At 29.0% G+C, this 13699-nt stretch overlaps 1 protein-coding gene across 6 annotated transcripts in view; it reads left to right on the forward strand.

The window, feature by feature from the left end:
- Window positions 1-13699, forward strand: part of LOC122505994 (electron transfer flavoprotein regulatory factor 1) — a 100890-nt gene that overhangs the window by 5518 nt on the left and 81673 nt on the right. The window contains exon 1 of one of the 6 annotated variants that reach the window (XM_043617932.1): window positions 596-1082. The exons of 2 other annotated variants lie outside the window; for them this stretch is intronic. Coding sequence is in view for 1 of the 4 variants with exons in the window: in XM_043617935.1 (XP_043473870.1) it covers window positions 3691-3729 (39 nt within the window). In the remaining 3 variants the exon portion in view is untranslated. Of the gene's footprint in view, window positions 1-595; window positions 1083-3554; window positions 3730-8878; window positions 9222-13699 lie in introns of those variants that run through there. 3 more of the 6 variants (XM_043617935.1, XR_006301964.1, XM_043617930.1) reach the window with 3 other exon arrangements.

Below are 13699 nucleotides of genomic sequence, written 5' to 3' on the forward strand. Positions count from 1 at the left end.
CCTTACAATTTTTAGGGGTGAGTTGAATTATTTTTCAAAGTATACAATTGGGTATCTAAGGGTTTTTGGAGTTGCTGATTACGAATCTGAAATTAGATTTCAAAAATTCAAAATGGCGTGCAATCATTAAGGATAAGACGCAAGGTATCTGATCAGTAAAGTTAAGGTAAGATGTAAGTTGCACTCAATCAATGAAGATAACACGGAAGGTATCTGACCAATTGAGGTAAGATATAAGTCAGATACCTTCCGTCTTATCTTCATTGGTTGGATCAAGAAGACTAGAAACAGGAGAGATACCTTGGCAATAATGATGGTGGCCATAGTGTAGGTGTCATGGGAGGTGGCTAGTATAATAGGGTGGCCCAAAAATGCATTGTATAAAAATTTTTCGTGGAAAAAAGCAAGAAACCCCCGCAATTTGTTCCAATGCTAAAAAAAATTGATACGTATTTATTAATTAAAGAAAATATTAATATTAACACGTGCCACCGAGCATTTCAAATTTCCCATGTAAAATGCATGGAAAAAATTTCAATTTTCGAAAAATGAAAATCATTCGCGAGGGTTTTAAAAAAGTTAACAATAAATTCCTAGGATTTATAGAGGGCTCTCTGCCAAGTAACTTGACCTATATAACTTTAAATTTTGACCACCCCAACCCTCTACACCACTACCCAAATTTCTACAAATCGAGTATAAACAGCGCCGTGCTTTTTAAGTATGTACCATGTCCATACTACAAACGCTTGATTTTTCTCTCCGTGTGTGTGGCGGGCGAAAATGATGCGTATCGAGTTCCCTCACTCCGCCGTCCAAAGGTTGAAAAAACTATTCATGTATTTTCACTTGATATATGTAATTGCAATATATAAGCACAATACCTTAGGTGCCATTTTTTTCATAAAATATATGTATTAAACTATAAGTGGTGCAAATTTCAATTAAAAATATTAATAATTAACTTGTCAGGAATTTTCAGAGGAAAAAAAACTAACTGCGTTGACGCTGCTGACATACGCCGCAAAAAGTTCTAAGGGATCCCCTATAGACCCAAAACCCTCTGTAAAGGGTCGTTTAAGGTAACTCCAAGTTAAAATATACGTCAATTTTGACCTGTTTATTAACCTATACGTCAAAAAAGCGACCCCATTAGGGCACTTAAAGAGGTCGTTTCCTTGCGTCAAATTTTAGGCCAAATTTGATTAATTTTTAGACCTGTAGGTTAAAGATTAGTCAAGTTCAACCTAAATTTTGACCTAGAGTAACGACCTGTTAGAGAGTTATTATGGTGCTTCTTTTGGCCTGCATTTTAATAAATAGGTTAAAATTGATCTATATTTTGATGTAACATAACATCCATCAATGTGTGTGACATAGAATTACCGTAAATATACCTGGTATAGCTCTAAAAATAATCCTCATAAGGTCCTACATGGTTGCCACAAAATCTAGATTTCAAAATTCCAGGCTTTTCCAGGTTTTCCAGGTTAAAAATATTAAAAATTCCAGGTTCAAATTTAGGAATTATTTGTGATGAAAAAACAAGTATTTTACAAAACAGTGTTAACAATATTCATTATTATATAGTTATAAATTAATGTTCTCTTAAACAGTTAAAATCACAGGCATGTTTATGTTTATTTTTCTGAAAGTGATACTTTTGATATTCGATTTTTCAATTTATTTTTTTTTAAATTATATGGTTTTTTCTATTGAAACTACTTTATTTCATACTCAAAAGTAAGAATTTTTTTATAAATATTATATAGAAAAATTAAACATCAGACCATTAACTTTATTTTAATGTGCATTCACATTTTTTTATAATATTTTTAATGTATAAAAACATCATTAATCATCGTGAAGTAATTTTAACTTAAACTGAAGACAAAATTTAAACATTTTTATCACATATAAAACGGAGGTACAAAAATTTTTAAAATGCACATAATGATAGAAAAACATTGTATTTTTTAACACTATTTTTAAAAAATTTTTAAGAGTTTGAAAAAAACCATAAAAATTTAGTTCTCTTATAAATTATAAATTTTTTACTATAAAAATGGTTAATAATATTATTAGAGAGTAGATTCTATAAAATTAATCGAGATATCAAAAATGTCACTTTCAGAAGAATCAGCCATAATTAGAACATTGAAGTCATGTCTAAATTAAATAATTTTTATCTTTAAACTTTGTTCAAAATCTTGAACAGAAAGCAACTAGTAACAAAAAATTTTGACAATCGTAATACTAATAAAGATATAAAATCCTTTTTTTAGAACAATCGTAACAACATTTTTCACAGTTTCAGTCAATAATTAAAAAAAAAATTAATTAATTTAAAGAGAAAACATGGAAAAGGGAAATTGCATGTTAACATTTTTAAAGAAAAAAAACATGTTGAATGGAATTTTTCTTAATATCTTTCATTAACCCAAAAAAATTCCAGAAATTCGTTCAAATTCCATGCTAATTCCAGGTTTTCCATATCCTTTTTCAATTTCCATGCTATTTCCAGGTTTTCCAGGTTTTCCAGGTTGTGTGGCAACCATGGGTCCATTACTCTAGGTCAAATTTGGCCTATTTTAGGTAAGTTAAAAATAGGTCAAATTTGACCTAGGGTAACGACCATTTACAAAGGCTCATTATAGTATACTTATAATAACTTTAGGTCAAAATATAGGTCAATTTTGGCCTATTTTTTGAACTACATAGGTAAAGAAAGTTAACTCAAATGGTCATTCCTTTATACGTTATAATTTAGGGCAAAGTTGACAAATTTTTCGATCTATAGGTTAAAAAATAAGTCAGAGTTTGAAAATATTGTAAAGAACAAAAATATAAATACTTATAGTATGTAAAAAATTGTTATCTTTCAAGTAATAAGAATTACTAAGTTATAAACAAAAAAATACAAGACGTAAAAAAATCAAGATAAATCAAGAAAAAAATATTGTGCAGTAGCGCAACTAAAAAATAGCACGATAAAAACGTGAGCAGTTTTGAAAAAAATCAAAAATATACTGTTCGATTTATTTAAAAAATAAAAAAAAATTTGTTAATAATAATTTTTTTTTGTTTTTTTAGGTTAATATTTTTTTTATTAAAATGCTTCTAAATACGAGTAATTTAAAACAAAACCCATCTCAATTGTTTTAAAATAACAGACCCGTCTAACTTTGACTATCCAGTTTTCTCAGTGTAGAAATAAGGGTAATGGAAAAACCACGTTTTCCAAACTATTGTTTGACATGTTCAGCAACCGGAAATCGAGAGCAAAATATAGGGCTCTTATATGGAGCCCCCAGACTACTAGAAACCACTGAGACTTTGCTGTTTGCACTTTTTTCCCTGCAGGGTATGGGCTTCATAGCCTCAAAATGCATTAAAATATTGTTTCCTTTATCTGTCATAAGATCAACACAAAATAGCTTCGCGAACGAGACGCATGATATATAAGAAGACATAAATATATCTCTGTCCTTTTCTAACTTATGCTTTGCGTTCGTGAAGCTGTTGTGCTTATTCCTTTAAGTACCTAACTCAGTTGTGCTTAGGTCTTAAAAGTTACATTATAAGTGTAAATTATCTTAATTAAAATCTTTACATTATTTCTGTCTCCTTATAATTATAGAATTTTGGAAAATAGAAACTTTTATTTCCCTACGATTCTAACCTTATAAAATGTCCCAAAAAAGTAAAGTTATTGATCTCTACAAAAATGTGAGTTTAAAAGAAATATATTTAATGAATTCAATTACATAATATAAAATTCTTTGTTTATTAATAACATGTTAACCTGTAGTAATAATCAAAGCACGTATATAAAAAAACTGTAAGAGGAATATTTTTTTGACTTTATTAGAAAATTAGTTAGAAAATCCTTAAGTGTTTTCATTTATTGTAGTATTAATTTAGAGAAAATAATAAAGTTATGAATTGCTTTGGTCAAACGATCAATTTAATTAAGAATTTTACAAAAAACTGTCGTTTCGTTATAAGTTGAGTACCATCCTCAGTGTTTCTAAATAATATAAATAAATTTTGTTTAAGATTGTGAAAAACGGAATAATAAGAAACAAAAAACGTTGCTAACAAACTCACAAAAGTCTAAAAAAGAATATTAATTTGTCACAGATAGAATTAAAAACATAAAAAAACTTTGAGAAAAAATAAATAAAACAACTTATTTTAAAAATCTTTCGGGACTGATGTTGTTTTACCAGGAAGGAAGAGTAAGGAGACCGAACTCTGCTTCTACCACCCCTGTCCGTCTTTCCCAGAAATTAGTCAGCTTAGTGGTTTGCACTTTAATGTGCAAAAAAGTTCCTCGAGATGGCGCAGTACTCACTACTCGTCAGCAATATTCGTTACCTCATTCATTATTGTATTTGTTGTGTTGAAATCGGTTAGAAATCTCAACTAAATTTTATAAAAAAATGTGAAAGTAAAAAAAGTATTAACATTAAAAACTATTTTAATGTTGTAAAAAGAGCATATTGTTTAAAAAATGAAAATGTTTTTAATAAGTAGCCGGCAAAGCTTGCCTTAGTTTAAAAATTTTAAAAAAAGTTTAAAACTTTTAAATTTTTATTTAATATTATATTTTTTATTCATTGTATACGTTCATGTTTGTTTTTGTCTTGAGTAAAATTTCATCTCAAATAATAAATAAAAAAATGGATTAAAGTTAACCCTCCGTCACACACCTAGGGAGGGATTCCCTCTACGGTTTCAGTATTTTTTAAATAACTTTTGTTTTCCTCATTGCAAAATAAAATCAGTTTCTATACCTTTCGACAATTTACTCCTCAACACATTTCTAAAAAAACATTTAGTTTAAACATAATTAATATTTAATTATGAAGCTTCAAAGCCAGAAGAAACTCGAAAAAGTGAGGTTATGTTAAATAAAAAAATCAAGTTTTAAAAACATTTTTTGTTCCACTGTTGGTTGATGACAAAATTATATTATAAATATAATTAAAATAAATTGTTTAATGATTTTTTTGCTTATTTGTTAATGTTACATTATTTTTACATGTCGAGTGGAATTTCTTTGAAGATGTGCATTCGTGTAATTAATTTTTATTTTTGAGACCGAAAATTAATTTGATTAATTTTATAATTTAGAATAATTTACTACATATTCGTAAGTTTGTGTTAAAACTAAATTTTTGTTGATTCCTTTGTTTATGTTGTAATGTTGCTTATTTTACAATGTGGTGAGCGATTCCCTCTGAACGTGTGTAAGGTCGGAATATTTTCTCATGTGTGTGACGGAGGGTTAATGCTATTTATATTATCTAAATTTGTTTTCTTTATTTTAAATATACTTTTTTTCTATGACTTTCCTTTAACTTTTATTATAAATCAGTTTATCTGATAATTTAAACGATTTAAACGAAAGTCATCAGTTTATTGTACAACACATTTATGTATTTTCATACTAATTATTCAATTGTTCTATCATCTTTAATGAGTTAAAAATACAATATTATTTCTTATCGTGTATTTTTAACATCACTAACAACAAGATTTCATTATAAAAACAAATAATTTATTCGTTTGTATGATATTTTTCTATTGCTTTAGTGAATTTTGAGCGAGTGTTGAGAACAGCGCCATCACGTGTTACTTTTTGGCACATGAAAACGCAAACCACTAAGCTGACATATTTTTCCTTCAAAATTAGTGTTCTAAGTCGGTTATATTACCCAGAGAATATTACCGAGAACGAGAATATTACCGAGAATATAACCGACGATTAAATTCTCTGAGAATTTAAGAGAACGTGACATAACCTCACTTTTGTCATTGCTCTGTGGTAAATTCGATTGTCCGACGTTGTGTTTTTATTTAGTAGTTGTTATTTTGTTTATTTAAGTGACTATATATTTAAAGATTTAAAAAATGACAAAACCAAAGAGTGTAAAATGGAAATATTTTAAAAGCAATGAATACAAAAACAATTAAATTCTTCTGTAAATTTTGTAAATAATAATATGCCACAAATGCTATATATTAAAGGTACTTGCACAGCTCTACTGACTGCAGGTTGTCATGGTAACACATAAGAGTAAGAGAGTCAGAAAATTCAAATTAAATGGTTTTTCTCTCTTAAGGTACACTCTCACCTCACTGTCTGCCTGCCTGCGCAGACAGGCGCCATAAGAGTGAGAGAGAAAAAACATTTAATTTGAATTTTCTGACTCTCTTACTCTTATGTGTTACCATGTCAACCTGCAGGCAGGCAGGCAGGCAGTAGGAGCTGTGCTAGCGCCTTTACTCTCGCAGCAGAGCTGACAGAGAGCCTTTATTCACAAATAATTTCAAAATATTTATTTTAAAAAATTTTTAATTCATTGTATATAATGTTAAATATATTACTTATTCTTTATTTATATATGTCTATATTCAAAAGTATCTAAACTTTTATTCGTACTAAGTAACGCATATTTTATAAACCTTATAAATGTAAATGACATTAAATTTTTAACTTAAAAAATATGTGGTTTTACTTTTTTTCATTTACATAAATAACTTAAAGAATTCTTTTAGATAAAAGTAATCATCGCAATTGTGCTGAAATATATGTATTTATATTAATAAAAATAATAAATATACATTATTTAAATAAATAAACTTAAATTCTCAATATTCTCTTAAATTCTCTTATAGTCTCTTAAAAAAATTAAATTACCGTAATTTCCTTAGGGAAATTACCCCAACTTAAATTCTCGAGAATTTAAGAACACTATTCAAAATACATAGGAGTCGGACTGGGGTGGTTCAGTGTTGACATAGATGAAAAGTGTGGTTATGTCAAGGTAAATATTACATAGTTTAAACAGTGTTAATTTTAAAAGCAAATTTATTTATTTGCAATTGTGATATTATTTAGATTTTCAAAATAATTTAATAATATATTTATGAAAAGGGAAAAATTTTGCGAAAATGGTTAAGAAGAATTGTGTTTATAACTAGAGTATATTTACATACCGTAGAAGGATAGAAGAGACTAATGTTTTTAGACTCTTTTTCTTTCTTTACATCCTGGCACACAACACGACATTTTTTTAAATAAAATAAATAAATAATTTTTAAAACGAAATGTATTATATATGTATCTCACTAAGACCGGCTAAATGTAAACATTAGATATTACATCTCACTCGCACAATTTTTACGAGAAACAGAGACACAACACAGCTTATGCGCATGATCACCTTATTTGGTGGTCGACTAGAACGCATCGAACCTGGCACTTTTCGTGCATATTTCTCAGACATTTTCAAAGCGCTATCTGCACAGAGTTCGGTCTCCTTACTCTTCCTTCCTGTGTTTTACCAAAAGAGAAGGTGACAATAAAGTCCAACGCACAATAGGTTCGCGAAAGTCGTTCGCGAACGAGACACATGAGATAGACAAGGACACAAATATATCTCTGTCCTTTTCTAACTCATGCTTTGCGTTCGCGAACGACTTTCGCGAACCTATTGTGCTTAGGCCTTTATATTATGGCAGACACAAACTATGTAGTTATAAGAAATTTCAATCTTATACGGAAGCGCCTACCCGCCACCTCGAGGCACTGAGGCATAAACTAGTGGTAAAGCAGTTTTAGCGAGGCATACACGCATATAGGCCTGTAGGCCTACTTGCCTTTGTGCTTTGTTCATGTTTTGTTAGTGGACTGACAATTTTGACAAAGTTAAAATTATAAATATTCAATACTTTTCAAACAAAAATTTTAAATAGTTTTAACCTATTCGACACATTATAAGTGATATATGTAAAAAAATAAATATATTTTGTGAAATTTATTTGATTTCCTTTGCGACAAGGTAAGTTACATTATGCATAATTTTAAGGTTATGGTTGTGTTTGTTACATGTGATGAATTTTATTTATTATTGATTAAATTATTATTATTATTATTTTAATGTACTATGAAAAATTACATTTTCATTGAAAAAAGTGTATGTAGAATGTGGAATTTATTATTAAAATTTTCCAATATAACAATAACATGAAGTTGTGTTCTGTTGAGAAGTGAAACTTTTAATAGGAAAAAAATTTTAATTTGACCAACAAATTTTTAAAATACATTTTGGAAATAGAGAAACTTAAAAGTAGGATAAATGCATCAATTGTCGAGGGCGTACCATTTGTCGAGTAAACAAATTAAATTTTTTTATATAAACATTGAATCACATAGAAAATGTAAATAATGATAAATATTATTATTATTATTATTATTAATAAAATTCATCACATGTAACAAACACAACCATAACCTTAAAATTATGCATAATGTAACTTACCTTGTCGCAAAGGAAATCAAATAAATTTCACAAAATATATTTATTTTTTTACATATATCACTTATAATGTGTCGAATAGGTTAAAACTATTTAAAATTTTTGTTTGAAAAGTATTGAATATTTATAATTTTAACTTTGTCAAAATTGTCAGTCCACTAACAAAACATGAACAAAGCACAAAGGCAAGTAGGCCTACAGGCCTATATGCGTGTATGCCTCGCTAAAACTGCTTTACCACTAGTTTATGCCTCAGTGCCTCGAGGTGGCGGGTAGGCGCTTCCGTATAAGATTGAAATTTCTTATAACTACATAGTTTGTGTCTGCCATAATATAAAGGCCTAAGCACAATAGGTTCGCGAAAGTCGTTCGCGAACGCAAAGCATGAGTTAGAAAAGGACAGAGATATATTTGTGTCCTTGTCTATCTCATGTGTCTCGTTCGCGAACGACTTTCGCGAACCTATTGTGCGTTGGACTTTATTGTCACCTTCTCTTTTGGTAAAACACAGGAAGGAAGAGTAAGGAGACCGAACTCTGTGCAGATAGCGCTTTGAAAATGTCTGAGAAATATGCACGAAAAGTGCCAGGTTCGATGCGTTCTAGTCGACCACCAAATAAGGTGATCATGCGCATAAGCTGTGTTGTGTCTCTGTTTCTCGCCAGTATAGTGCCAATCAAATTTAACTTAACTTCTGTTTCTCGTAAAAATTGTGCGAGTGAGATGTAATATCTAATGTTTACATTTAGCCGGTCTTAGTGAGATACATATATAATACATTTCGTTTTAAAAATTATTTATTTATTTTATTTAAAAAAATGTCGTGTTGTGTGCCAGGATGTAAAGAAAGAAAAAGAGTCTAAAAACATTAGTCTCTTCTATCCTTCTACGGTATGTAAATATACTCTAGTTATAAACACAATTCTTCTTAACCATTTTCGCAAAATTTTTCCCTTTTCATAAATATATTATTAAATTATTTTGAAAATCTAAATAATATCACAATTGCAAATAAATAAATTTGCTTTTAAAATTAACACTGTTTAAACTATGTAATATTTACCTTGACATAACCACACTTTTCATCTATGTCAACACTGAACCACCCCAGTCCGACTCCTATGTATTTTGAATAGTGTTCTTAAATTCTCGAGAATTTAAGTTGGGGTAATTTCCCTAAGGAAATTACGGTAATTTAATTCTTTTAAGAGACTATAAGAGAATTTAAGAGAATATTGAGAATTTAAGTTTATTTATTTAAATAATGTATATTTATTATTTTTATTAATATAAATACATATATTTCAGCACAATTGCGATGATTACTTTTATCTAAAAGAATTCTTTAAGTTATTTATGTAAATAAAAAAAAGTAAAACCACATATTTTTTAAGTTAAAAATTTAATGTCATTTACATTTATAAGGTTTATAAAATATGCGTAACTTAGTACGAATAAAAGTTTAGATACTTTTGAATATAGACATATATAAATAAAGAATAAGTAATATATTTAACATTATATACAATGAATTAAAAATTTTTTAAAATAAATATTTTGAAATTATTTGTGAATAAAGGCTCTCTGTCAGCTCTGCTGCGAGAGTAAAGGCGCTAGCACAGCTCCTACTGCCTGCCTGCCTGCCTGCAGGTTGACATGGTAACACATAAGAGTAAGAGAGTCAGAAAATTCAAATTAAATGTTTTTTCTCTCTCACTCTTATGGCGCCTGTCTGCGCAGGCAGGCAGACAGTGAGGTGAGAGTGTACCTTAAGAGAGAAAAACCATTTAATTTGAATTTTCTGACTCTCTTACTCTTATGTGTTACCATGACAACCTGCAGTCAGTAGAGCTGTGCAAGTACCTTTAATATATAGCATTTGTGGCATATTATTATTTACAAAATTTACAGAAGAATTTAATTGTTTTTGTATTCATTGCTTTTAAAATATTTCCATTTTACACTCTTTGGTTTTGTCATTTTTTAAATCTTTAAATATATAGTCACTTAAATAAACAAAATAACAACTACTAAATAAAAACACAACGTCGGACAATCGAATTTACCACAGAGCAATGACAAAAGTGAGGTTATGTCACGTTCTCTTAAATTCTCAGAGAATTTAATCGTCGGTTATATTCTCGGTAATATTCTCGTTCTCGGTAATATTCTCTGGGTAATATAACCGACTTAGAACACTATTCATAACAAACAGTCTGTACCGTCTGTACTAGCATTTCAAAAACATTAGGCTTTTTACACTTCATTGGAAAATTAAAACATTTTGAATTAAAATTTGATAACTTTTGAAATAAAACATGTTTTTTAACATTACTTTCAAAAGAATTTCTACTTATGATAAAATCATTTTTTAAAATAAATTTTCAAGTAAAAACCATTTCAACATTTACTTATTCAAAAATACCCGCCATGAAAGTATGTACATTTTCCGACCGTGAAAATTCATCAAGCCGATTGCTTGACCAATCCACCGGAGGTATAGAAGCACCTTTCTCTAAAATTTCCTTAAAGCCTAGATCGCTGGTTTACAATCGCTTTCTCTAAAGGTACGTACATAGAGTTCTTAAATTCTCGAGAATATATATATATATATGTGACGCTCCACGAGAAAAGGGACCTCATGATAAGAGTAAATAAGGTCCCTTTTCTAGTGGAGCGTCACATATGTTGAGCAAAAATGCTTTCTAGAATATGCTCAGCATTTACACAAAAACAGAACATTTAAGGAGAATTTAAAAAAATCAAAGTTCAGTGAGCTTTATTCATTACTAAATACAAATAATTTATTTTTATTAATTAATCAATGTTTGATTGCTCTCCATTTTTATTAAAAGTGTGGTTTCTCAAAAAATATCGCCTCTGTATTATCCATTATAAGTTATTAATATTATTTTTAAAATCCTGCACAACTTTTTGAACAATATATGTGACGCTCCACGGTGAAAAGGACCTTAGATACAATAACCCCCATGGTGGAGGTTGCAATTTAAATTTTGACTTAAAGTCGAGTGCGGTGCACGGAAAAAAAGTACGTGAATCCTTCCTTGAAAGTGCTTGACTTTTGGATAGGACACAAAATACAAGGCTGTATCATATACTTTTTATTAGAAAATATAGAAAAGTCCTAGAGTTATTCTAGTACTAGTATGGGCAACAGTGTTTTTTAAATTTTAACGAAAAGTCATTTGTCCAGTTTTATAAAGTACGTGAAAGATTTGTTGACTGCACTTGAAAATTCTGTAGAGCATGCGCAGTGTGCGTTGCGCCTTTCTACCGTTTCTACCCAAGGTAAATGCCAGCTGATCGTCTGTTTCCATTTGTGTTAATTTCAGATATGAATATACTATTATTTTATGAAAAACAAATAGTGTCAATATATATTTGTCTTCAAGAATTGACTTTCAAAAATATTGTGTGTGTTATGGGTTGGTTCATAAGTGTTGACGAACGTCGAAAAGTGATACAATAATTGTTCTTTGTTTGTGTGATTAATTATCCAAATATGTGAATGAATGAGTGAATTTCAGAAAAACTTTGTGAACAAGTGGAAATTATTTTTTTTATTTTACAATTTTTTTTAAAGTCAATGAAATTCCCAAGCAAGGTACTAGAAATTTTCATTAACTGCTTTTGAAACTCTCATGCAAAAGTACTAGACTGTTTTTAATATTTTGTGTCGTATCCAAAAGTCAAGTACCGAGTCAATGAAAATTTCACGTACTTTTTTTTCCGTATGTCTGATTCTATGTCTGAAACAGAAAAACACCAAAAAAAATAAATTTATCTCTTTCTTCCCCCCTAAAACTTCCTAACTACCCTGAGAAGGGTTAAAGTTGTCTCTTTTATGAAAATTCGTGTGGGGTGTGCTTATATGATGCTTAACGGTGAAAGGGACATTGCGCTACAAATACTGAGTTTAATTTTTTTGTCGCGTGAAGTCTTTTTCTCCATGAAACGTCATATATGAGGCATTTTACGTGAAATGTCCTAAGTTGGAATTTCAACTTCTTGAACGAAAGCTGAGGTTTTTTGCTATCGAATTTTCATAAAACAGACATCTTTAATCCTTCTCAAGGTAGTAAGTAAGTTTAAGGGAGAATAAGGAGATAAATTTATTTTTTGTGGTGTTTTTCAGTTTCAGCGCCTCACAAAACATAGGATCAGACACTGCACTCGACTTTAGGTAAAAATTTAAATTGCCATTTCCACCCTGCCCTACTAAAAAAATAATGACAGAACATCAGAAAAATAATTAGAATTTCTGGTGTTTTTGAGCAGTTTTTCTTACAATTGCAGCTCAAAAACATGAAAAAGACATAGAACCCTTCAAAATACTGCCAAGAATCATGAAAACTTTTATGACTGCCACCGAATTTTTTTATAGCATAGCAAAAAATCTTTTTTGGGGATGTATTCTTGTGTTCCTTTATGTAAAAAGGTCGTCACGCCTTTTATAACTTAGGTATAAAATCGAAAAACCATTATACATTTTTTAATGTTTAAAATAATTTTTGTTTATGTCAACATTATATTTAATGTTTATAAACTCAGATTATTTTGAAGACTGTTTTACGTATACCTTATACTCTCTTGGCTTAAAATTCAAAAATGATATCAGTTTTTACATATCAGTTATAGTTCACGAGATAGCTTATAATTTCTTCAAAATGAAGGTATTCAGAATAAATTTTAGATATTTGGAAACATGAAATATCACAGATTCTAAATTTTTAAATTATAAACTTCCATTAGTTAAATTGATCAAGTTTCAAGTAATAAAATTTTTATTTAAACAATCATAAACCTTCAGAACAATGCCTTTTTTGCCCACTAGACTCAACTCAGTCACAATGACCAATTCGCTACGCACCTTTCTTTAACAATAGATTTCCGAGTCTATTGTGATGATTTTAAAACAAGAATTTTATAGCTTAAAACTTCTGCATTTTAACTAATGCAACTTTGTAACATAAAAATTTAGAATCTATGGTATTTTACGATTCCAAATATCTAAAATTTATTTTAAAAATCTTTTTTTCAATTATCACCCAAACCTTATAATTTATTTTAACAAATGTTTTTTAAAATAAATTTTAGATATTTGGAATCATAAAATACCATAGATTCTAAATTTTTATGTTACAAAGTTGAATTAGTTAAAATGCAAAATTTTAATGTTATTAAATTTTTGTTTTAAAATCATGACAATAGATTCGGAAAATCTATTGTTAAAGAAAGGTGCGTATCAAATCGGTCATTGTGACTGAGTTGAGTCGAGTGGGAAAAAAAGGCATTGTTCTGAAGGTTTATGATTTTTCAAACAAAAATTTTATGACATGAATTTTTTT

Source organism: Leptopilina heterotoma, unplaced genomic scaffold (assembly GCF_015476425.1).
Source record: "Leptopilina heterotoma isolate Lh14 unplaced genomic scaffold, ASM1547642v1 Lhet_384, whole genome shotgun sequence".
In the NCBI taxonomy this organism is placed as follows: Eukaryota; Metazoa; Arthropoda; class Insecta; order Hymenoptera; family Figitidae; genus Leptopilina; species Leptopilina heterotoma.